The 23,108-nt window shown below is 43.6% G+C and overlaps 1 protein-coding gene across 3 annotated transcripts in view; it reads right to left on the reverse strand.

Annotated features, from left to right (window-relative positions):
- The window catches only part of MLLT1 (MLLT1 super elongation complex subunit), a 69,498-nt gene that overhangs the window by 34,414 nt on the left and 11,976 nt on the right, over nucleotides 1-23,108 (reverse strand). For all 3 annotated transcript variants that reach the window (XM_054562203.1, XM_054562201.1, XM_054562202.1), the window contains exon 3: nucleotides 18,273-18,355. In XM_054562203.1, the coding sequence (XP_054418178.1) occupies nucleotides 18,273-18,355 (83 nt within the window). The remainder of the gene's footprint in view (nucleotides 1-18,272; nucleotides 18,356-23,108) is intronic.

Genomic DNA, 23,108 nt, shown 5'->3' on the forward strand with positions numbered 1-23,108 from the left:
CCATGCCTCTTCCTCGTTGTAAATAAAGCAATTTTTCTAAAAAAACTCTCAGCTGAAAGAATCAAAGATAGTAGCACCCCCTACTAGAAACCATCTTCCTATTGCAGTTTCCTTCTGCTTCTTTAAACAGCTGTTTTGGCATCAGCTCTCAGTGAGTGGCAAAAACAAACTCACAGGCCTGTGGTCTGGCAAAGGGTTTTTAGATACAACACCAAAAGCACACGCTATAAAAGCAAAAAAAAGGTCAACTGGCCCTCCAAAATTCAGAACTCTTGTTGAACAAAAGACACTGTTGAGAAAATAAAGACAAGCCACAGACTTGAAGAAAATATCTGCATATACTAGATAAAGAACTTGAACCCAGAGTACATATATAAAAAACTAAACTCAACAATAAGAAAACTAACGCAATGTGTTTTAAAAAGGGAGAAATTCTGAAAAGACACTTCACCAAAGAAAATCTATGAATTCAAAAAAGAAAAAATATGCAAAATGCTCAGCGTCATCAGCCATCAGGGAAATATGCAAAGCAAAACCTACTGACATAATTCCACATCCACCGAGATGGCCATAATCAGAAAGACAGAAAGTGTGGGCGAGAAACTGTGGAGAAACTGGAACTCTCATATATGGCTGGTGGGAACGTAAAATGGTGCAGCCACTGTGGAAAACAGCACGGAGGCTCCTCAGAGAGTTAATCACAGGATTACCAGAAGGCCAGCAATTCTACTCCTCAATACACGCTCAAGAGAAATGAAAACATGTATCAACACACACACACAAAAAACTTGTAAAAAACAGCTAATAAATGGAAACAACCCAAATGCCCATCAATTGGTGAGTGAATACACAATGAGTGATCTATAATAGTGATGCCTCCAGCTCCAGACCAGCACCACTCAGTTCATTCTACCATCGCTCTGTTGCTTATATTAAGTTCGTTCTCAAGGAAGAAACCTGGCTCTCACTATCCACAGCATATTTTTGCTTATTTTGAAGATATTATTGGGCATAATATCTTCATCCATTAAGAAGTGAAGCACTGACACAGGAATGCTAGAGTAATGTGGATGAACCTTAAAGACATTACACTAAATAAAAGAAGCCAGTCACAAAAGGCCACATAGAACTGGATTCCACTTATATGAAATGGCCAGAAAGGACAAATCCCCAGGGACGGGGAGTAGGTTAGTGGTTGCACAGGCAGGTACTGCCAATGTGGGTAGGGCTTCTTTTAGGGGAATGAAAAGGTTTTAGAATTAATGGTGATGGTTGTATAACTCTGAATATACTAAAAACCAATGAAATGTACACTTTAAATGGATGTAATATGGTATATAAATTAAATCTCAATAGTAGTTGTTTTTTTTTTTTTAAAGACATTCCATTACACACTCATTAGAAAGGCAAAAAAACCCACCGAACTTATCAAGTGCTGACAAGAATGTAGAGCAAAAAGAGTCTGCATTAACTCCCAGGGATGCTGCAAAGGGCTACAGCCATTTAGAAAACTGTTGGGCAGGTTCTTGTGAAGTTAAACCTATCTGACCCATAAGACCCAGCAATCCCACTCCTAGGTAATTTACCCAAGTGAACTGAAAACTTACATTCACACAAAAAATCTGTATGCAAATGTTTAGGGCAACTTTCATTCATAACCATCAACACTGGAATGGTACCCAGATGCCTTTCCCTAGCAAACGGATACACAAAGTGCAGTGTCCTTCCCCGGCAAACGGATACACAAAGTGCAGTGTCCTTCCCCGGCAAACGGATACACAAAGTGCAGTGTCCTTCCCCGGCAAACGGATACACAAAGTGCAGTGTCCTTCCCCGGCAAACGGATACACAAAGTGCAGTGTCCTTCCCCGGCAAACGGATACACAAAGTGCAGTGTCCTTCCCCGGCAAACAGATACACAAAGTGCAGTGCATGCAGACAACAAGTATGAATAAACCCTTAGTTCATGCCAACAACGGCGGTGCATCTTCAGCACATCCTGCTCAGTGAAAGAAACTAGACACAAAGGTCTGTATGTTGTGTGAGTGTATTTATATGACATTCTGGGAAAGGCAAGACTACAGGGATGGAACACAGATGAGTGGTTTTGAGACTGAGGGTGGTAGGAGGAGCTGACTTCAAAGGGACAGCATGCGCGGGGTTTGAGGGGGATGGGACTGTTCTGTATGGTACTGTCGTGGTGCAGGCATGACTCTATGCATGTCAAAACCCAGAGTAAATTTCACTGAACACAAACTACAATAACAATAATAACCAGATGGGTGGGGGCAGTGGACCCAAGATGGGGTGCAGACTGTGACTAATGAATCTCACCATGTTACAAATGTATGACATAACCACACTGACTCAGGTGGAGGAAAAGTGTCACAAATAACTTTGTAAAGGAGGTTTTTAACTGAACACTGGAAGGCCAAATGAAAAAGAACGACATGCAGACACTGCATTCGCGCTGGTAACGTTACTTGTCACAGGAGTACTCACAGCAATTCTGAACTGCTTTCCAGGTACACTAGGGCTAAACAAATAAGCAAAAATATACTGTGCATAGCGAGAGCCAGGTTTCTTCCCTGAGAACGAACTTAATATAAGCAACAGAGCGATGGTAGAATGAACTCAGTGGTGCTGGTCTGGAGCTGGAGGCATCACTATGAAATGTTTATTTTTACATACAGACAGACACAGAAATAAACATAGAAGGGGGCAGTTAGTATATATGCTTAACTTCCCCAGGTCTGTCATATGAGGAGATTAAATGCAGTGACACCCCAGGAGCTTTTAAATACCATTCTCCAATAAAAAGGGACCAGGACTCTTGGGGAAAATGGCTGATTCTACGGCTGGGGCAAAGGAAAACCAAGATGAGCCTGGAGCACCTCGTGGTGCCAGAAAGTGAAGCACCCCAAAAAACCATGGAAACATGGTGAAAAGGCGCAGGGACCAACCTGAGAAAGATCCCGTCCACCAGAGAGAGAATAATTTCAACAACAAAATAAATAAAAGGACTGGACTATAACCTGGGCAGGGCGTGGGGGAACACACAAATATCCATGAATATAAATAACTGGCTGAATAAATAGCTGGGGAAGAAGGGACAAACCTTCCTTACAGAGAAATCCCCATTAATAAATGTAGAAGGAATGACAGAAATAGAAACCAACACAGACCGGCACTGATGGATGCTAAAGTAGAGGATGAAGTGTGAAAAAGAAACCGGAGATATGCACAGTCTCCAAGCATCTCCCCCCAAATGGATATTAGCTACTGTGGTGGTCCTAACTATGCCCACCTAGATACAACGATTAGCTTCTCCCCTAGAGTGTAGGCTAGACTTGAGTGACTCACTTCTAACTAACAATGCAGAAAGGAACAGATAGTAACTCTGCAGTGGAAAAATCTGGGAGACGTCACCTTAACCCAAAGATCAAGGTTAACATCCTCAGTTATAAGTCAAGATAATATCAGGCCTACCTTACTATGATGTGATTGAAGAGGATTCTTAACCTCTGTAGTTGTCTTACCAGAATCTACAACCTCAGTCTCATTGTGAGAAACCAGACAAAGCCAAGGTGGGGGAGCATTATACAAAATACCTAACCAGCACATTTCAAAAATGTCAACATCATGAAAGAAAAGGGAAGACTGAGAAGATGTCATAGATTGAAGAAGGTAAGAGACATGACAGCTAAATGCAATGGAGGCTGCTGAAGTGGCTTCTAGAACAGAATGGAACATTAGTAGGAAATGGGGAGATCAAGTAACAACTATTCACAGTAGGTATTGTACCAATGTTAATTTCTTCATTTTGATCACGGGCTGTGGTCATGTATGGCATTTACATATATTAGGGAAGTAGGACGGGGGGTATAAGAGAATTTTGTGTGATGTCTGCAACTCTTCTGTGTCTCTAAAATTATTTCAAACTTCAAAGTTAAAAAGAAACCATGACTATGAGACAGTCCATACTCATTTGAGTTACTAAAACATCTCTAAGTACATTTGGAACAACCTGGATCTGTGAATCCACTTCTTTCTTCAACTTTGAATTTTATGGAATCTAAATACATAAAGCCTTTCTGATAAAACCTATTGGCTAAACTGAGATATGCAGTAAGTGTAATGCGCATACCATTGCAAAGACTTAGTATGAAAAGAGGAATGTAACATAGCTGGTAAAATACTGATTACATGTTGAAATCATAGTATTTTGGATATACTGGATTAAATAAGTTATATTAAGATTAGTTTTACCTGTTTCTTTTGACATTTTAAATGTGGTTACTAAAACATTTTACATTACAAGTGTGGCTTGCGTATTTATAGTGCACAGCTAGGGTATAAGATGTAATTCATTGTTGGAAGAAGAAGGACTTCAAATACGTCTGACCAATTCCAGAACAATAAACAGATATAAAGGAAGAATTTCAGCACAACTCCATTCACTTGATCTGTCCTAGGATACCTAGGAAATAATTTATTCATCCTGGACACACTACTTTGCCAGGGGAAGCATTAGCATGCTCTCCCAGGCCACAACCATTGAACATGCAGTTTCCACAGGCACAACTAAGTCACAACACATAGAGGCTTCTGGGTCAATGTGATCAGAGGGTGACCATCTGGGTCCCCCTGGAAGAGCTTGAGCTCCCAACTCAGGGAAGTTAACGTCACACATTCATTCTACCAAGCAATGTGCTTTATTGCTGGCATTGAAATATGGAAACCTATCCAGAATACATAAAGAACTTTTACAACTCACCTACAAAAAGAGAAACCCCAATTCAAACATGGGGGAAGGACCTGAATAGACATGTCTTCAAAGAAAACATACACATGGCCAACAAGCATAAAAAGATGCTCAGCACCATCAGTCACTAGGAAATGCAAATAAAAACCACAATGAGATACCATTTTGTACATCCACTAAGATGTTTATAATTTTAAAAATTAGTAAGTAAAACTAGGAAATAACAAGTGCTGGAGAAGTTGGAGCCCTCATACAATGCTTGTAGGAATGTAAAATGGTACAGCCAGTGTGGAAAACAGTTTGGCAGTCCCTCAAAATGTTAAACATAACATTATCACATGACCCAGCAATTCCACTCCTAAGTATATACCCAAAGGAACTGAAAACTGGAACTCAAACAAGTACATGTATACACTATATTATAGCACCAGATGATTCACAACAGCCAAAAGGTGGAAACAGCCCAAGTGTCCGTCAATAGATGAATGGACAGACAAATTGTGGTATATCCACACAGTGGAATATTATTTGGCCTTAAAAAGGAATGAAGCCTCACACACACTACAATGCAGATGAATTCATCAACAGTTATACAAAGTGAAAGAAGCCAGACACAAAAGATCACACAAGAAACAATTGCTTAATGGGTACAAGATTCCCTTTTGGGGTAAATAAAGTGTTTTGAAAGTAGAGAGATGTGGTCACTGTACAACACTATGAACATACTAAATGACATTGAATTGTTCACTTAAAAATGGTTAATTTTATGTTATGTGAATTCCACTACATTTTTAAAAAGTTGGGGTGGATTTACACACTGGTTGTGTTGCAAAGTTTCATGACAGACAAGAGCCACCCCCTCCAGAATAATCTTGTTTATACATCTAGTCCCTCATTCAACAACAATATTCACCAGGTGCCATCTCTGTGCTAAAGGCCAGTATCACAGAGAACAAAACTGAGAAGGCTCTGCTCTCAAGAGCTTACATTCGAGCACAGGAGCAAACATTAGATACGTAAACACATACCCCTTTAAGTACTATGAAAAAGGGAAGAACAGTATGCCAGGAGAAATAATAGAAGGGAAGACCAAATTCAGATAGCCAGATCAGAGCAGATCACTCTAGGCTCTCCCACTTTGTAACTGTGAACCTTGGGCTGGTTAACTTCTCTAATCTTTCATTTTCCCACCTGTGAAATGGGACCAACCCCTCTGCGGGGCTGGGTGAGAATTATGGGAGATACTGTGTAAAATGCCTAACACAGCCTCTGGCCTAGGTTATCATTAAATACTTTTTCCCCAAATTTAAATTATCTGAAGTGTAGCAATATTATAAAAAACAAAAATCACACAATCATCTCAATAAATGCAGAAAAAATATTTGACAAAATTCAACACTTTTGTAATAAAAACACTCAACAAACTAGGAACAGAACCTCAAGATAATAAAAGCCATGTATGAAAAACCCACAGCAATGCTGCAGTCAACAATGAGAGATGGAAAGCTCTTCCTCTAAGACCAGGAACAAGGCAGCCACAGCGCTCGCTCTTACCACCTCCACACAACAGAGAGCAGTCTACTCTCATCACCTCTATTCAACAGTCTCAGCCAGAACATGAGACGAGAAAAAAGGAAAAAAAGGCAACCAAATTGAAAGGAAGAAGTAAAATGATCTCTGTTCACAGAAGATACACTCTTATATGTAGAAAACCCTAAGAGTACACATATAAACTATCAGAACTAATAAACAAATTAGCTAAGTTGCAGGATACAAAATGAACACACACAAAAATCAGTTCCATTTTGTATAAAAATGAACAATGAACAATGTGAAAAGAAAAGGAAAATAATTCAACTTATAATAGCATCAAAAAGAATGAAATACTTAGGAATTATCTTAACCAATGAGATAAAAGATTTGTATAATGAAAATTACAAAACACTGCTGAAAGAAATTAAAGACATAAATGGAAAAACATTCCGTGTTCACAGACTGAAAGACTTCATATTGTTAATGTGCCAATACTATGCAAAGTGACCTATAGATAGGTCACTTTGATTCTCTATCAAAATCCCCATGATACATTCTGCAGAAATAGAAAAATCTATCCTAAAATTCATATAGAATCTCAAGGACCCCAAATAACCAAAACAATCTCTCTCTTTTTTAAACAATTTTTGGCAGTTTTTTTTTTTAAAAAGACTTTATTTACTTATTTTTAGGGAGAGGGAAAGGGAGGGAGAAAGAGAGGGAAAGAAACATCAATGTGCGAAACATCCATCAGTTTCCTCTCATATGTGTCCCAACAGAGGATCTGGCCTGCAAGCCAGGCATGTGCCCTGACTGGGAATCAAACAGGTGACCTCTCAGTTTGTGGGATAACGCCCAACTAACTGAGCCACACTGGTCAAAGCCCAAAACAACCTTGAAAAAAAAAAGTTGAAAGACTCACACTTTCTGATTTCAAAACTTACTATGAAGCCATGGTAATTAAAACACTGTGGTACTGGCATAAAGACAGGCATACAGACCAATGGAATAGACTTTAAAGCCTAGGAATAAATCCTTATGTACATGGCCAAATGATTTTCAACAAGAATGCCAAGACCTTTTAAGGGGGAAAGGATAGTTTTGTCAACAAATGGTGCTGGGACAAACTGGGTATCCACTTCTACAAGAATGAAGTTCAACACTTACCTAATGCCATATCCAAAAATTAACTAAAAATGGACCAAACACCTACACATAAAAGCTAAAACTATAAAACTCTTAAAAGAAAACACAGGGCAAAGGCTTCAATACATTGAATTGGGTAATAATTTCCTGGGTATGACACAGGTAGGGCACAGGCAAGAAAAGGAAAAAACAGGCAAACTGAACTTCATGAAAATTACAAACTTTTATGCATCAAAGGACATGATCAACAGAGTGAAAAGGCAACCTGCACAATGGGAGAAAATATTTACAAGTCAAATCTGATAACGGGTTAATACCTAGAATACAGAAGGAACTCCTAAAATTTAACAACGAAAAAAACTCAATTCAAAAACAAATAAAGAACATGAACAGATATTTCTCCAAAGAACATGCCCAATAAGGATATAAAGAGATGCTCACTAATCATTAGAGAAATGCAAATCAAAACCACAATGAGATGCCATTCAGACATAATTATGGAGAGTATCAAAAAAAGAAAACAATTGCTGACAAGGATGTGGAAAAACTGAGCCCCTTGTATGCTGCTAGTAACAATGGAAAATATTACAGCTGCTGTGGAAAACAGCATGGTGGTTCTTCAAAAATTAAAAATGGATTTACCAAACCACCGAGCAATTGCATTTCTCAGTACATACTCAAAAGAACTGAAGGCAGGACCTCAAGGAAATACGTGTTTACTCATGACTTCAACAGCACTATTTACAGTGTATAAAATATGGAAATATCCCAAGTATCCATGATAGTTGGATGGATAAGCAAAAGTGGTCCATCTACACAGTGGAATACTATTCAGTCTTAAAAAGGAATGAAGCATTTCCACACATTACAATGTAGATGAACCTCCATAATGACCAGGATGGCTCTAACAAAACACAAAACAGAAAGATTACAAGCACTGAGAAGGGCGTGGAGAAATAGGAACACTTGGATACTGCTGGTGGGAATATGAAACAGCACAGCCACTGCAGAAAACAGTTCAGCAGTTCCTAAAAAAAGTTAAATGCAAATTATCATCTGACCTGGCAATTCCACTCCTAGGTATCCATCCAAAAGAATTCAAGACGAACGCAAACATGTACGTGCACAGGCATGTTCCCAGCAGCACAATTCATACCAGCAAGTAGGTGGTACAGTCAATCTTCATTACTTGTGGATTCCACTAAGATTTATTTAAAACCTAAACCAGCACTTGTGGTTTTCACACTCATTCGCAGACATGCAAAGAGTGGTGAAGCCTTTGAGTCGCCCAACAAGCTCATTCCCAGATGATATGGAGCATGGAGACACTCTGCCTTCTAATTTCAGCTCTCAGACTATAAACAAGTGTTCTCCTGGTATATTTTGTGCAGTATTTTTTTTTTTGCATTTTTGTTGGTTATTTTGCTATTTGAAACGTCCCCAAGCATAGTGCTGAAGTGCTCTTCACAGTTCCTAAACACAGGAAGGCTGTGACATGCCTTACAAAGAAATTATATATATTTTTTGCATATGTTTTTATTTATTTAAATTTATAAATCATGTTTATTCTATTACAGTTATCTCAATTTTTCCCCCTTTACCCCTTACACCCATCCCACCCCCACCCCCCACCCCCACAGTCAATTCCCACTCTGTTGTCCATGTCCATGGGTCATTCATACATCTTCTTTGTCTAGTCCCTCCCCCTTCTTTCCACCGCTGTCCTCTTTCCCCCTCCCCTCTGGTCACTTTCAGTCTGCTCCATGTTTCCACGCCTGTGGTTTATTTTGTTCATTAGTTTATTTTGTTGAATAGAGTCCACTCATAGGTGAGATCATATGGCAACTGTCTTTCATCAACTGGCTTATTTCACTTAGCTTAATATTCTCCTCTTCCATCGATGTTGTTGCAAAAGGTAGGAGTTCCATCTTGCTCTGTTTCTTTCTTAAATACAGATTGATTTTATTTTTTTAATGTCAAAGTTAATTATGAAATATTAAAAAAATTTTAAAACCATTATAAAGTCTCAGCAATTAAACATGACACCAGCACAGAAATAATCGAGTAGATCAATAAAATATAATGAACATTCTAGAGACATATATCTGTGTAACAATTATGATTAAGTTGATATTTCAAATCAATGGATAAAATAAGTATTATTCAACAAGTAAGGTGCGTGGACCACTATTACTTGTAACAAAACAAATATAGAGCCCTATTTCACATATTATACAAGAAATATTCAAGTGAGTTAAAAATCATTATGTAGAATCTAAGGAGTTTTAGAAGAAAATAGAACTAATATTTTTCATGACCTGAAGTAAAATATTCAAACCCAGAAGCTATAAAGTAAATATTGACAATATGGCTATATTAAACATTTAACTATATAGTAATATACATATAAAAAAGTTAAAGGACAAGGAATAGAATAGCAAAGTATTTGCAACACATCTGCAACATGGTTAATAGCTTTTTTGTCTTTTTTTTTTTTTAGGGAAAAAAGTTCTACAAACCTTTAATCAATAAATGGATAAAGAATACCAAAAAGTCACTTAAAGCTTTTTTAAAAAAATAATAGAAATAGGCAAGAAATATGCTAAAACAGGTTTAGTTTCAACAAATACTAAAGGAACAATTAAAATAACATCATTGTCACAATCAGATTAATGAGTATTAAAAATATTGGTAATATCAAGTACTGGCAACTGTGAAAGGAACTGGGTATCCATAGAAACTTTTTCTTCATCTTAAAGCAGTCTCTTCAGCATATTTTGCAGTGCTGGTTTGGTGGAGGTGTATTCTTCTAGACTTCTTTTGTCTGGGAAACTTCTTAATTTGCCTTCCATTTTAATTGAGAGCCTTGCTGGGTAGAGCACTCTTGGTTGTAGGCCTTTGCTTTTCATGACTTGGAATATTTCTTGCCATTCCCTTCTGGCTTGCAGTGTTTCTGTTGAGGAGTCAGCAGCTAGCCATTTCGGGGGTCCCTTATATGTTACTACCTCTTTCTCCCTTGCCGCCTTTAGGATTCTCTGTCTGTCTTTGATATTTGCCATTTTAATGATGATGTGTCTTGGAGTGGGCCTCATTGGGTTCCTCTTGAATGGGGCCCTCTGTGCTTCCTGGACTTGTGTGACTTTTTCTCTCCTCCAATTAGGGAAGTTTTCTATCATGACTTTTTCAAACAGGTTGTCTATCCCTTCCTCATCCTCTTCTCCTTCTGGTATCCCTATTATATGGTTATTATTACATTTCAGGTTGTCCTGCATTTCTCTAAATGCCTCTTCATTCTTTTTGAGTCTTTTTTCACTTTCTTGCTCTTTCTGGGAGCTTTCTTCTACCTTGTCATACAGCCCGCTGATTCTGTCCTCAGCTTCATGTAGCCTGCTTTTGATTCCTTCTACTGTGTTCTTCAATTCAGAAATTGTATTCTTCATTTCCTCTTGCCTCTTATTGATAGTTTCTATGTCCTTTTTCATGCTGATATAGTTTACAGTGAGTTCCTCATAGCTTCCCTGTAGTTTTTGGTAATTCTCTCTGAGCTCACTGAGCTCATTGAGCTTCCTTAGAACCGTCGTTTGGAGCTCAGTATCTGATAGTTTACTTGCCTCTATTTCATTTAGTTCTCTTTCTGGGGATTCCTCCTTTCCCTTCAAGTGGGGCATATTTCTTTGTCTTCCCATTATTTGTGAGACTCTTCTCTTTTGCTTCTGCTTCTTAAGTTGATCTGTCTTGATTTCCTGACTTTGTGGTGTAAACTTCTATGGTTGGAGACCACTGTTTTTACTTTCTGGATCTACCTCTGATGATGTCAGATGTTGTCCCTATCTGACCTTAGGCAGTCTGTTTGAGACTTCCAGGAATCTACTGTTTGTGGCTGTCTCCTTCAGCGGTTAATCATTCACTCTGCACTCAGCAGGACGCCTTAGACAGCTCAGGGTGGGGCGGAGTCCCTCCTGGGGGCGGGGTTATTGGGTCCTCTCACACTGCTGCTGTATGGGGTAGGAGTCCACACTGGGATCCCACCGATTACTCTCTCTGTTCTCTCCCCCAAGCCTCCATCCCCAGTCTTTCCTCAAGTGTCGCCAGACCTTTCTGTGCACCCTTTAGCTAGGAATCTACTATCTGTGGCTGCCACTCTGCACTCAAGCAGGCAGCTTAGACAGCTCTGGGCAGGGTGGAATCCCACCTGGGAGCGGGGCTTATTGGGTCCTTTGTCACTGGTGCAGCTCATGGGGAGTGGTCTCTACTTGAGCAAGATGGCTGCTGCCACATGGGGGATCAGTCAGCACCGAGATCCCACCGGCTACTCTTCCAGTTCTCTCCCCAAAGCCTCCTTCCCCAGTCTCTCCTCAGAGGTCTCCAGCCCACTCTGCCCCCGCCTTTGCCAGAGATCAGGGTAAGTGGCTGCAAATTTTGCGATGGCCCTTTAGAAGGCTCTTTGGGTCTCCAGCCACCTGTCTCTGGCAGAGAGCAACCCTGCCGCTTTTTGTAGCTGGCTGTTTTCTGTATACTTTTTGGGCTCTGGTGCTGTGGGCTAGAGATCCCCACTTTTGGTTTAGATCCCACTCTTCTCAGGGGGATCCAACTGGCCGTTTCAATATCCTTCCGGTGCTGCCACCTGGGGGCGCCCTGCCCGCGGGCGCCCCGCCTGCCTTCTCAGGTCTGTACCGCGCTCCTTACCAGTTAGGTTGTGCTAAAGCTGATTCTTCTGCCTGTCCGAGGTTATAAGGCTCCTCTCTCACTATTTAGTTGTTTGTTCCAGGTGACTTCTCCTCAATTTAGCTGTAATTCCAGGTTGGTCCTGGGAGGAGGTCAGTGTGATTTCCACTCACTCCTTCACCATCTTGATTCTCAGAAATTATATTTTTTATATAAGCTTGGTTTGAGCATGAATTATAGTGCTGTTGGATGAGTTCAATGTTAATGAACCAACAATGTATATTAAATAAGGTGCCTTTAAACAAAAACACACATAACACCAGTTATATATTGATTAGTTGATGAAAACATCATGACTAGAGACTTGTAGGAATCTAACCCTATATTCCTCCTTGTAGCAATGGTCCAGTTTTCACTAATTCAATGTTCATGGTGACTTTACTATTGAGAGTAATGAGACTCAACTGTATACCTAGGCAACAGAATAGTATTCAGCCATAACAAGGAATGAAGCCCTGATACATGCTACCTCATTATTGAACCTCCAAAGCTTTACACTGACTGAAAATCGTCAGACACAATAGGACATAGATTGTATGATTCCTTTTATATGAAATGTCTAGAACAGGTAAATCCATGGAACCGAAAGCAGATTAGAGGCTGCCAGAAGTGGAGGTGGGGAGAATGGGGAGATAAAAATTTGGAAACTAGGGAGGTAGTAGTTGTACGACATCATAAAGGCACTAAGAGCCCATGAATTGTACACTTTAAAATAGTTATTTGTATGCTACATGAATTCCACCTTCATAAATTATTTTTAAAAATTAATTGTGGTCTCATAGAAAAACATCTGGTCTTTGTCCCCATTTCCTGCCACAGACCTCCTACAACCTCTGGAATTTCCTGAGTGACAGGGAATGACAGGAGCATCTTTTGTTCGAACGAGATGACTTTTTGTGAGCCCCTAGATAGCCTTGGGATAGGACTGGTCCCCACAAAGACCAAGCCTTGAGTAAAAGCCCAAAACTTTTAGCCCCACCTTAACCTCCAGGGAGGGGAGAAGGGCTGAGGATTAAGTTAATCACCAATGGCCAATGATCTAATCAACTGCATCTACAAGATGAAGCCTCCATAAAAACCCCTAAACAAAGGGGTTCAGAGTGTTTCCAGGCAGACGAACACACACAGGTGCTGGGAGGGCGGTGCGCCTGGAAGCTCCGTACCCATGCCCCGCACCGCGCCCCATGCATCTCTTCTACTTGGCTGTTCCTAAGTTGTTTCCCCTATAATAAATGAGTGACGGTAAGTAAAATGTTTATCAGAATTTTGTGAGCTGTTCTACCAAATTATGGAAATTTAAGAGGGGTTCGTGGGAACCCTAACGTATGGAAGTGAAGGGGGTCCTATGGGGCTGAGACCTTAACCCGTGGGTCTGCAATAACTCCAGGCAGATGGTATGAGAAGTGAATGAACTGCTGGACACCCCGCCACTGCCTGGAGAATCAGAGAATTGGGGCGGGGCTACTGAAAAAGGTAGGGTGCATTTGGTTTCCGAAGCAAAACAAACCCCTTCACTTGATGTCAGAAGTAGCACCAGTAAAAACAGCTCAACAATGAACAAATATTACTTTTGTCATCAGACAATGCCCCGCCCCCGTTTTTTTCCTTGGGGGAAAGGAGTCGTTAATTTGTAAGAGGGCATCCTGCCAACAGGCCAAATGGAAGGTGTCCCTCAGTTAGGTTGTAGGCCAAACCCCACATAAAACAGAATTCCTTCCTCTCACAGTCGATGCCACCTTCAGGATCCAGTGTGGCTAAACACACCTCACACTTACAGGAGAGAACGGCCTACAGTCCCCTTTCTTCATCTCCGGAACCTCGGCCTCCTCTGGAACTGAAAGCCTCTGAGGCTGCTCTGCCCTCTCGCCTCTTACCCAGATTAACTGGAAAGACACACCACCACTTCAGCAGCAACCCTAACAACCCAAACTCACGAAATGCATTGTATGTGCTGGGTACTGGGCGCAGGACATTACTGTTCAGCTCTCTGTGAATCTCCCTCACAGTCCCGAGAAGCAGACACAATTAGGGAGCCCATCTCACGGAGAGACCGAGGCCCAGCCCAGCTAAAGAAGTAGCCTGTGCACAGCCTATGCTGCCTCAAAAATCCGCTTAACCTACAACGAAGAAGTAAGCTGCAGCTGAAAACCAAATTCAGCCTTTACCTACAACAGGAGAAAAACAATCGACACATCCATTCATGACGATCCTGTTTCCAACACTACTCCAAACCTGTACAAGCTGCTTTTGCAATGAACCACCATTCACCTTTCCACAATGATCTTTATAAGACTTCCAAAGCAGGGACCCACATTTAGACATTTGCAAAACACAATACATAAAATTATACTGTCCCTGTCACCCAGATGTCAGCAAAAACCAGAACTCATGAACAGCTGTTGCTGTAGGTCAAGCCTGTCTCAGGTGGGCATATAGGAGTACACACTCTGCTAGTTCAAATCCCAGCTCCGTGACCTAGTGTGTGACCTTGAGACTGTGACTGATTATCCAGGAGCAATTTCATCCATAGACTGGTGACATCACCTTCCTTGGGGACTTGTCTGAAGACTAAGTACCAACTTAACACAGTAAGCTAAGAGCCCACTTAGTGCCCTGGCTGGTGTGGCTCAGTGGGTTGAGTGCTGGCCTACAAACCAAAGGGTCACCGGTTTGATTTCCAGTCAGGGCACATGCCTGGCTTGCAGGCTGGGTCCCCAGTAGGGGGTGCACAATAAGCAACCACACACTGATTTTCTCTATGTCTCTTTGTCACTCCCTTCCTCTGTCTACAAAAATAACTAAAATCTTAAAAAAAAAAAAAACAAAAAAAAAAACCCACTTAGTGACTTCACTTGTATCCCAGGTCCTTTACGTGGTGGCCTCACCTCTACGTGCTCTCAGTGCAGGGCCCCCCTGAGGACAAAACCACCACCAGAAACAGAGGACTCCAGCGAGCAGCATGCAGAACACTGTGTCCAGCTTTTGTCCTGAGTGAGAGAACCCACTGCAACTCTGAGAACAGGCTCACAGTGGCACTCTGGCTCCAGCCACACAGCCTCTACAGGAATTGATCAGACAAGTAAACCTAGGAGCATGACTTTTTTTTGTTACAGAAAAACCAGCCATTTGCAAATAGGGCTCAAATGAAAATACATGTTGAAATTTGGGACATTTCCTAAAATGGGAAAATTTTGCTGTATTAAAATTATACCTCAAGAAACTAGACCAGAACAAAAACCCCTCCCTTAACCCAAAATCAGTTGCTGCCATGACTGCTAGATGCTGAGAGTGGTAAGATGCACACGTGCTCCCTCTAAAGGGCAGCACCTCAGGCCCTCGCAAAGGAATGAGACAATTAAAGAGGAGCACAGGGTCCTGCGCTGCCTATGGAAGACACATGCGAGCACATGCACCACCCCAACCACTCCCCATCCACCCAAGTAAGCAAGCCCCAGGAACCTGAAAGATCAGAACACGCCTGGAGGGGCCCTCTGTCCCTCCGTGCCCCAAGCATATGTGAGGATGCTGTACCCAGCAGGGACAGGTCAGAGGGCCACCTGCTCCCTTCCCTACCAGGACCAAGACACAGGGGTGGAACACCTCAGAGACTCAGTACGGGAATGGCCCTGAAGTCTGGGCACAAGGCCCAGGGGAGCACCTGCAGACGGAGCACCTGTGCATCTCCCTGCCCTCCACGTGAGAGGTCTGACGCACTAACGGAGGCTGCATAAACCACCACAGGGGAAGGTCCCAGCTGAGGCAGCAGTACCAAGCGCCCTGTCTCTCTCCAATCTCCTGGGAGAATCTAGAGAGCGGCAAGGATCCCCTGGGTCACAAGAAGGCGTGCTAAGACCCACTGTCTACCTCGGTGGTACTGTCTGGCTTCAGTATGGCGCTGTCACCCCTGGGGTAAGCTGGAGCCTCCCGGCAGACTCCTGGGGACAGTGGGAAGGCAACTGGGCACTGCCAAAGCCCAGGTGGTTGCAGACGTGCCTCCAGGAGGAAGAGATAGGTCTTCATGTCGAAGACCAGACAGGTCTCAGGGAACACAAAAGATCGCTGATCTGTGGGACTCAAAACTGCTTCTAAGCCTCAAAGGAATTTAATCGAAACCCAGAGAAGAGCTTAGCTGGCTTCAAGGACTCCATCACCACCGCCCGCCCCTGGAGTACCAATGCACAGGGCCGCTGGTGTTTCCTGCAGACTGACTGCCTGCCCCGCCGCTTAGGGGGCTACTTGCATCGTCCCTTTCCACAGGTTCAACGGGGAGCTGGAGAGGCCGGTGACACCTGCCCCGGGACTGAGTCCCTGGCATCGGTTCCCCTGTCTCCACACTCCCTGGCCTGGTCGCCCTGAGCAGGTTCTTGGAAGACTGTCCCCCAAAAGGGAGCAAGCAGCACCTCCTCAACATCTCCCCGAGACCCCCTGCTGAAAAGACCTGGGGGAGCCTTTGCCTACGCAAGACAGGCTGGGCTCTGCTCTCAATGGGGGCAGGTTACCAAGACTCTCAGGCCTGGATTCCATGACAACCTCGGGTGATCCAGGCTTCTGAGAACTAGGCCCCTGGGGGTCACAGGGAAGAACCTTGCTGAGGTGCACTTGCTGAAATGTCCCTCAGCTCCCCGTGGGGCAGCACACCTCAGTGCCACTCCCAGAGCTCCTTGCTGTCGGGTGGTCTGCGGAACAGCCGGGTATAAACAAGGGACTCATCAAGGGAGCGGTGGCATCCACAGGCCTTACAGGGAGATTTTCCTCCTGAAAGACAGCGGAGCGGCCTGAAGCCAGTCTAGCTGTACTTGTGAAAAAACACCCGGCCATGGCCAAGCCACCTCTGAGCCAGGAATGGTCACCAGGGCCTCCTGGGGGTGTACCTGAGAAGGAGCAGAAGCAAGTTGCTAGGAAGACCCTTTTTAAAAATTTTAACTATTAGGCTTAAAAAACCCCCTAAATTATGGTCTGAATGTGTCCCCCCATATTCACATGTTGAAATCCTAACCTCCAAAGGAGGCAGTATTAGGAGGTGAGGCCTCTGGGAGATGATTATGTCCTGAGGGTGGAGACCCCATGAACGGAATTAGTGCCCTTATAAAAGAGATCCTTCAGACCTCTCACCCCTTCCTCCATGTACGGACACAGCAAGAAGTCTGTGAACAGGAAGAGGGGCGAGCACCCTGATCTTGGACTTCTGGCCTCCGTAACTGTGAGTAATAAACTTCTGTTCTTTATTAGCCATCCAGTCCGCGGTATTTTGTTATAACAGCCCAAATGGACTAATAGCTATCAATATACAGGGTCTGGCAAAAATAACACCACTTTTTTATGTGCTGATACTCTATACCAAATCTTTTATTACAAAAATCATAAGCATGTAATTCTGTAACAAAACAAGAACATACTCAGGCACATTGTATGGCATGTTAGGTGGAACGTTCAGATAGCTGTCCATTCCGTGCAAGGCGTTCACATACCCTACCAACTACACCCAGTGGCATTACTTCTGCGGGACCCTGTATATTCACTGTAAATGTTCAAAGAATATATATGGAGGAGAATAAAACAAAGACATCTTATAATCCTTCCACCCAGACTATTCATTAACATTTTTAATGTATACAGTAATTCCTTTTTTCTATAATTAATATATACATAACTTGATTTTTCATTCAACAGTATTAAAAACTCCCCTCCTCTGCCCCAGGTCATCAAAGAGCCCACTCAGGAGGTGCACCGCAATTTATCTAACCAATCACCTACTGCTGGACATTTAGGTAATTTCCAGATCTTTGCCACTAGTCACAGCCCAGTGGCTAACCCTTTAGGACCATCCACAGACTCTAGCGCTGTCATGGCATGTCACTGATGACTTGGATCACACACTTTCAGGCGATCCCTGGAGAGGCCACACCCACCCGCCATCAGCAGGCCCATTTTCCCAGCCCCCATCTTCCATGGGAGAGGTGGCTGCAACACTTCGCCCACCAGTGCTCTAGCATGGGCATCTCTGCTACCAGTGATCCCAGCATTCCGTCACCCATGTGTCACTGGTTCTACCTCCTCTTTTGTAAACTGTGCATCTTTCCTGTTGCCACTTCTGGGATCCTACCTTGTTTTTGAAGTACACCTCGATGGGCATGATGAAGCCAGCGTAACCCGACTCCTCCACTTTGTACGGGGGCTCCTTACACACTAAAAACAGAAAGGGAAAATGCATCTGTCAGCTTTCTGCCCATTCAAAGGCACAGCCACCTGCGGCAGTAGGCCGCATCCTCTGTGCCTCCTCTCTGGGGCTCACTGGCTTTGCAGGAGCATGGCTTTGCAGGAAGTCAGCTCTCCCTGTGAGCCATGCCCAATTCCATGCCAAAGGTGTCACGGGGAATCAAAGGAACAGAACAGGAGAAAGGTGGCCCCAACACATCATGGTGGGAGAGTGGGAAGGGGCATGAGACCAGCTAATGCAGAGCAGCCAGTGCTGGCCACAGGTTGCACAAGGTCAACTGACGCAGGGCGGTGAGTGTGACACAGGTCAAGTGGGAAATCTAGTGGGTCCCTGGTTTCCCAGGCAGGACAGTGCAGACTACAGCATCCACCTCCTTCAACTGCTCACCGGACACGTGAACTGACCCCAGGAGATGGGGATAGCCTTGTCTCTGCTGGGCTCTCACCTGGGTCAATTTTTGCACCTACCAAATGTGTTCCTGAGGGTCTGAGTGACGTGAAGAGAGACTCATTAACCCCAGAAATTATTTTTTAAGTTGAAACTAAGAATAACAGCAAAGTACAAATAATCTCACCCTCCAGAATGCACTGTCAATGTTTTGAAATGTATGCTGTTATCACATGAGAAAGATGAAAATATTGTTTTCCCACTTTTAAGGAAAAAATTGGAACAGTACAGATCAAATCACCCCTGTCCTCCACCCCTCCCTCTCCAGATGCAACCACTGTTGGAAGCCAAGAAAAACCCTGCCAATTGTTAAAACCTTTATTCACGTATGTCTGTATTGGTCAGATAATTCTTAAATGGGCCAGAAATTGCTGAAGAACAATACATGGAATGTAATAACACATGACTCTTTTAAATTGAAACACTGTAAGGTTTTTCTTTAAAAAATATCTTTCCAGCTCTCAAATATCCCATTTAATATCATGTATTTCAAATACTGCATATGTCTCTTCTATCCAAAGAAAACTGGCAGGCAGGGTGGGCTTGGAGTCATTAGCGACCCTCCAGAGCAGGGCTAGCCAGACAGCTTTGCGTGGACCCGAGTCTGCAAACCTCAGAGGAACAAAGAGGGGCTTGCGGCTCAGGCTTGGAGAAGCCCTGCTGGCCCCAGAGAGGGGAGCTGTCTTGGGTGACCTAGGCCTGAATTTCTATTCCTGCCAGTCCCCCTTCTGCTCCCTAGAAACCCTCCATGCATGCTGTATGGGGACCTCAAACACAACCTGCCCCGAACCGTCTACTTACCCCTCCCAAACCTGCACCTCCCCCAGGGGCCCGCAGCTCAGAGCCCAGGCTGTCCGCCACTCACCCAAGGACTGAGGGCTCCCAGGCTCCTCCCTCTCCCTCAGGTCACCTATTGCTAAGCACTATCAGGTCTGTCTCCACACTGCACTGCAAGGCATCCCCCTGCCCAGCACCCTGTGCCTCTCGCGTGGGTCAGTACCCAGCACCTCCCTAGCCACCCTGCCTCAGGCTCACTCACAAACATCACCTGCCTGGGCAGCAGGATGATCGTTCTGAACTGCAAACCTGACTGCCCCCTGATGGCGCCACACTATCCTCAGGACCAACGCCAAGCCCCTCCAGGTGGCCTACAGGGCGCTTCATCACCTCCAGCCTCATCTCTCGCCAGCCCGACCTGAGGTCCTAAGATCCAGCCCCACCGAACCTCTCAGATCGCAGGTCACTTCCCCCAGGAACCCTGCTCTAAGTCCCAGCCCCCATTTCCAGGTCACGGCTCCCTTCCACAGTCCTCCAGCACCCTGTGTCACTCAACCACAGGACTTCCAAGCTGCCTCTGGTCATCTTTTCTCAATCCCTGTATCAGCTCCGTCTCACTACTCACTGTGACATCGCCAGGGCCCGGGCCAGGACCACACCTTTCAAAAACATTCAATAAGAATCTGTCAAACGCTGCTGAGAGGGCCACAGGCCATGCCTCCCTGACGTTTTCCATCAGAGTAAGGAGATGGACCGGGAGCAGGAAGTGACGTGGACTGGGAGGCCAGGTCATGGCTTGCCTCTCTCTGAGCCTCTGGATCCTCCTGGAGCAGACTGAGGGGACAAGCGGGGTCTCTCCAGCTGCATGAGAGCTGCCTGCCTCGTGCTCTGCCCAACCCCACTGACCGTGAACACCCTGCAGTCTATGCCCAAGTCTAGCACGGAGCTGGGCACGTGGCGGGCACCCCAATACTTGTTAAATTACTCTGAATCCCGGAAGGAAAGTGAAATGGAGCACAAGGGAAGGGTGGCCTGTCTTCACTGCACCAATCCCTGCAGCCAAGGGACACATAAAAGGCAGAGGCAAGGGAAGGGCCTGAAGATTTGCTCCCAACTCCACCCTCCTGACCTTGTCTTCCTCACCCACCCCCAGTCTAACTCCTGTCCGCCACCAAGTCAGGGCCCACCTCCTAACAGGGACAGATCTGGTTTCCCTTGGCTTCTGACTTCGAGGTCACTTACTTCTGCTGAGGGCAGTTAGTTATCCTTCCAAGAGTGTACATCACATTTGATCTCGGTCCCTACCAGACTACAAACCCTTTGAAGAAAGAGATCCTGCTGTGCGTCTCTCAATCTCTCTTCAAAGGCCTATCGCATGACAGGCACTCTGAGGCTAAAAAACGCCCATCCTTTCAGAGATGGAGAAGAGAGACCAAGCACATGTCCAGGGAAACCAAAGTGAGAAAAATGTGATAGGAAATAAAGCCCGTAGAGTGAAGAGGGAAGGAAGGTGATGTGAGCAGCGGAGAAATTTCTGAAAGGCACAAACTGAATGAGAGCATGCTGGGCAAGGAAACAGGAAAAGGAAGCTTCAGCCCAGGACATGCCATGGGGCACTGTCGGGCAGGCAAGAGCCCAAGAGGCCAGGGGTGTGGCATCTACAGATTCAGTGAAGGGCAGGAGAGAAGCTGGAAGAGGGGAGGGAGGGAGAGAGGGAGTGACTGCTAATGGTGGACAAGAAGCTTGTTTACTTGCAAAGTGATGAAAATGTTCTGGAATGAGAGAGTGATGGTTGCACAACTTTATGAATACATTAAGAGCACTGAATTGTAGACATTAAAAGGGTAAATTTTACCATGTGTGACTTCTATCTTAGTAAAGCAGTTATTTAAAAAAAAAAAAAAAAAAAAAAAGGCCCAAACTGAAAGGCTGTACTTGAACAACAGCCTGGGGATTCATCCCGCTGCCACCCCGGGCACAAGCAGTTTCAAGCTTCCCTCTGGGGAAAGCCAGCTGATACCCTGTCTCAGGAGAAGAGACAACTGTCTGGGGGAAGTGAAAGCCTACAGTATGAAAACTGGACCCAGAGCAAAGCCCTCCTCGTGTGTGAAATGGGAAGGCCCATCTCCCTCAACAGACGCTTGCCTGTCAGCAGGCCCATCCTGCCCTAAACAGGGCTCGAAAAACAGCAGGAGCCCAAGGAGACAGGAATAATTTAAAGACCAAAAGAAAAGCTGGGAAAGAAAAAAAACCAAAAACAAGAAAGAAACTAGAGTCATTGTCCTCAGGTCCAAGATATGCCCCAAAATAAAAATAAGATAATTTTAAAAAGGAAAAGGAGGGAATAAGACAGGACTCAATACAAATACAGTACTTACAATTTTTTAATTCAGTGCAAAGACTAGAGTAAAGCCAAGGAAATATTCCAGAATGTAGAGCAAAAAGACATTTTAAAAAATGAGACAGGAAGAAACAATTAAGCAGATTAAACCAATATTCACAGCAGGTAATGTTTATAAAGCACCTACTGTGTACCAGGAACTATTCTCAGCACTTGATACATACTAATTCACTTAATCCCTTTAACAAACTTGAGGTAGATACAATTGTTTCCATTTTATAGATAAAAGATTTAGACAAAAGAGATTAAGTAACAAACATCTTAGAAAGAGAAAACAGATAAAGTAAACAATAAAGAAATTGTCAAAGAAGTAGATGAAAACTTTCTGGAGTTAAATGAAGGACACCGCACTCAAAAAAGACCCTATAGCCCTGGCTGGGTAGCTCAGGTGGTTAGAGCATTGTACCTATATGCCAAGGATGCTATTTGATCCCTGGTCAGGGCATGTACAAGAATCACCCAATGAATGCATAAATAAGTGGAACAACAAATCCGATCTCTCTCTCCCTCTCTCTCAAATCAATAATTTTTTTTTTTAAAAAAAGACCCCGAAACAATATCCTGAAAAATATCTTACATGCTTCTAGAGACAAAACAAGTCATCTACCAAAGAACAACCCAACTGTATCAGATATTTCTGAAGACCATGAAGCAAATACTTTCAAAGCTCTAAATGATACCAATTATCAAAGAGGGATATTATACTCAACCAAACTATCACTTCAGTGTGAGAACAGAATAATGGCACTTTCAAATATACTAGGAGTCAAAGAGTTCATTTCCCACACACCTTTCTTGGTAAGTGTCCTAAATAATTAATCTCTTGGGACATTACTTGAAAAATTACTGCAGGAAAAAAACAAAATAAACCAAAACATAAGCTAACAAATAAATCCCCCCAGGAGAACAGTAAAGGAACATCCCTGGGGGGTTGCTGAAGAAATGGCCTCGAGAGGAGCCAGTCCTGATTAGAGGAAGGAAGACAGGAAGAACCAAAACGAAATATCCAGGAGGGAGAGGGAGAATCCATCTATTAAGTGAAATGATTGAGGATGGAAAAAAGTGAAGGTATAATGAAGACAATGCAATGGGAGGAA

The sequence above is a fragment of the Pteronotus mesoamericanus genome, unplaced genomic scaffold, assembly GCF_021234165.1.
Source record: "Pteronotus mesoamericanus isolate MK-2021 breed Mesoamerican mustached bat unplaced genomic scaffold, CSHL_Meso_final scaffold_636, whole genome shotgun sequence".
NCBI classification, from domain to species: Eukaryota; Metazoa; Chordata; class Mammalia; order Chiroptera; family Mormoopidae; genus Pteronotus; species Pteronotus mesoamericanus.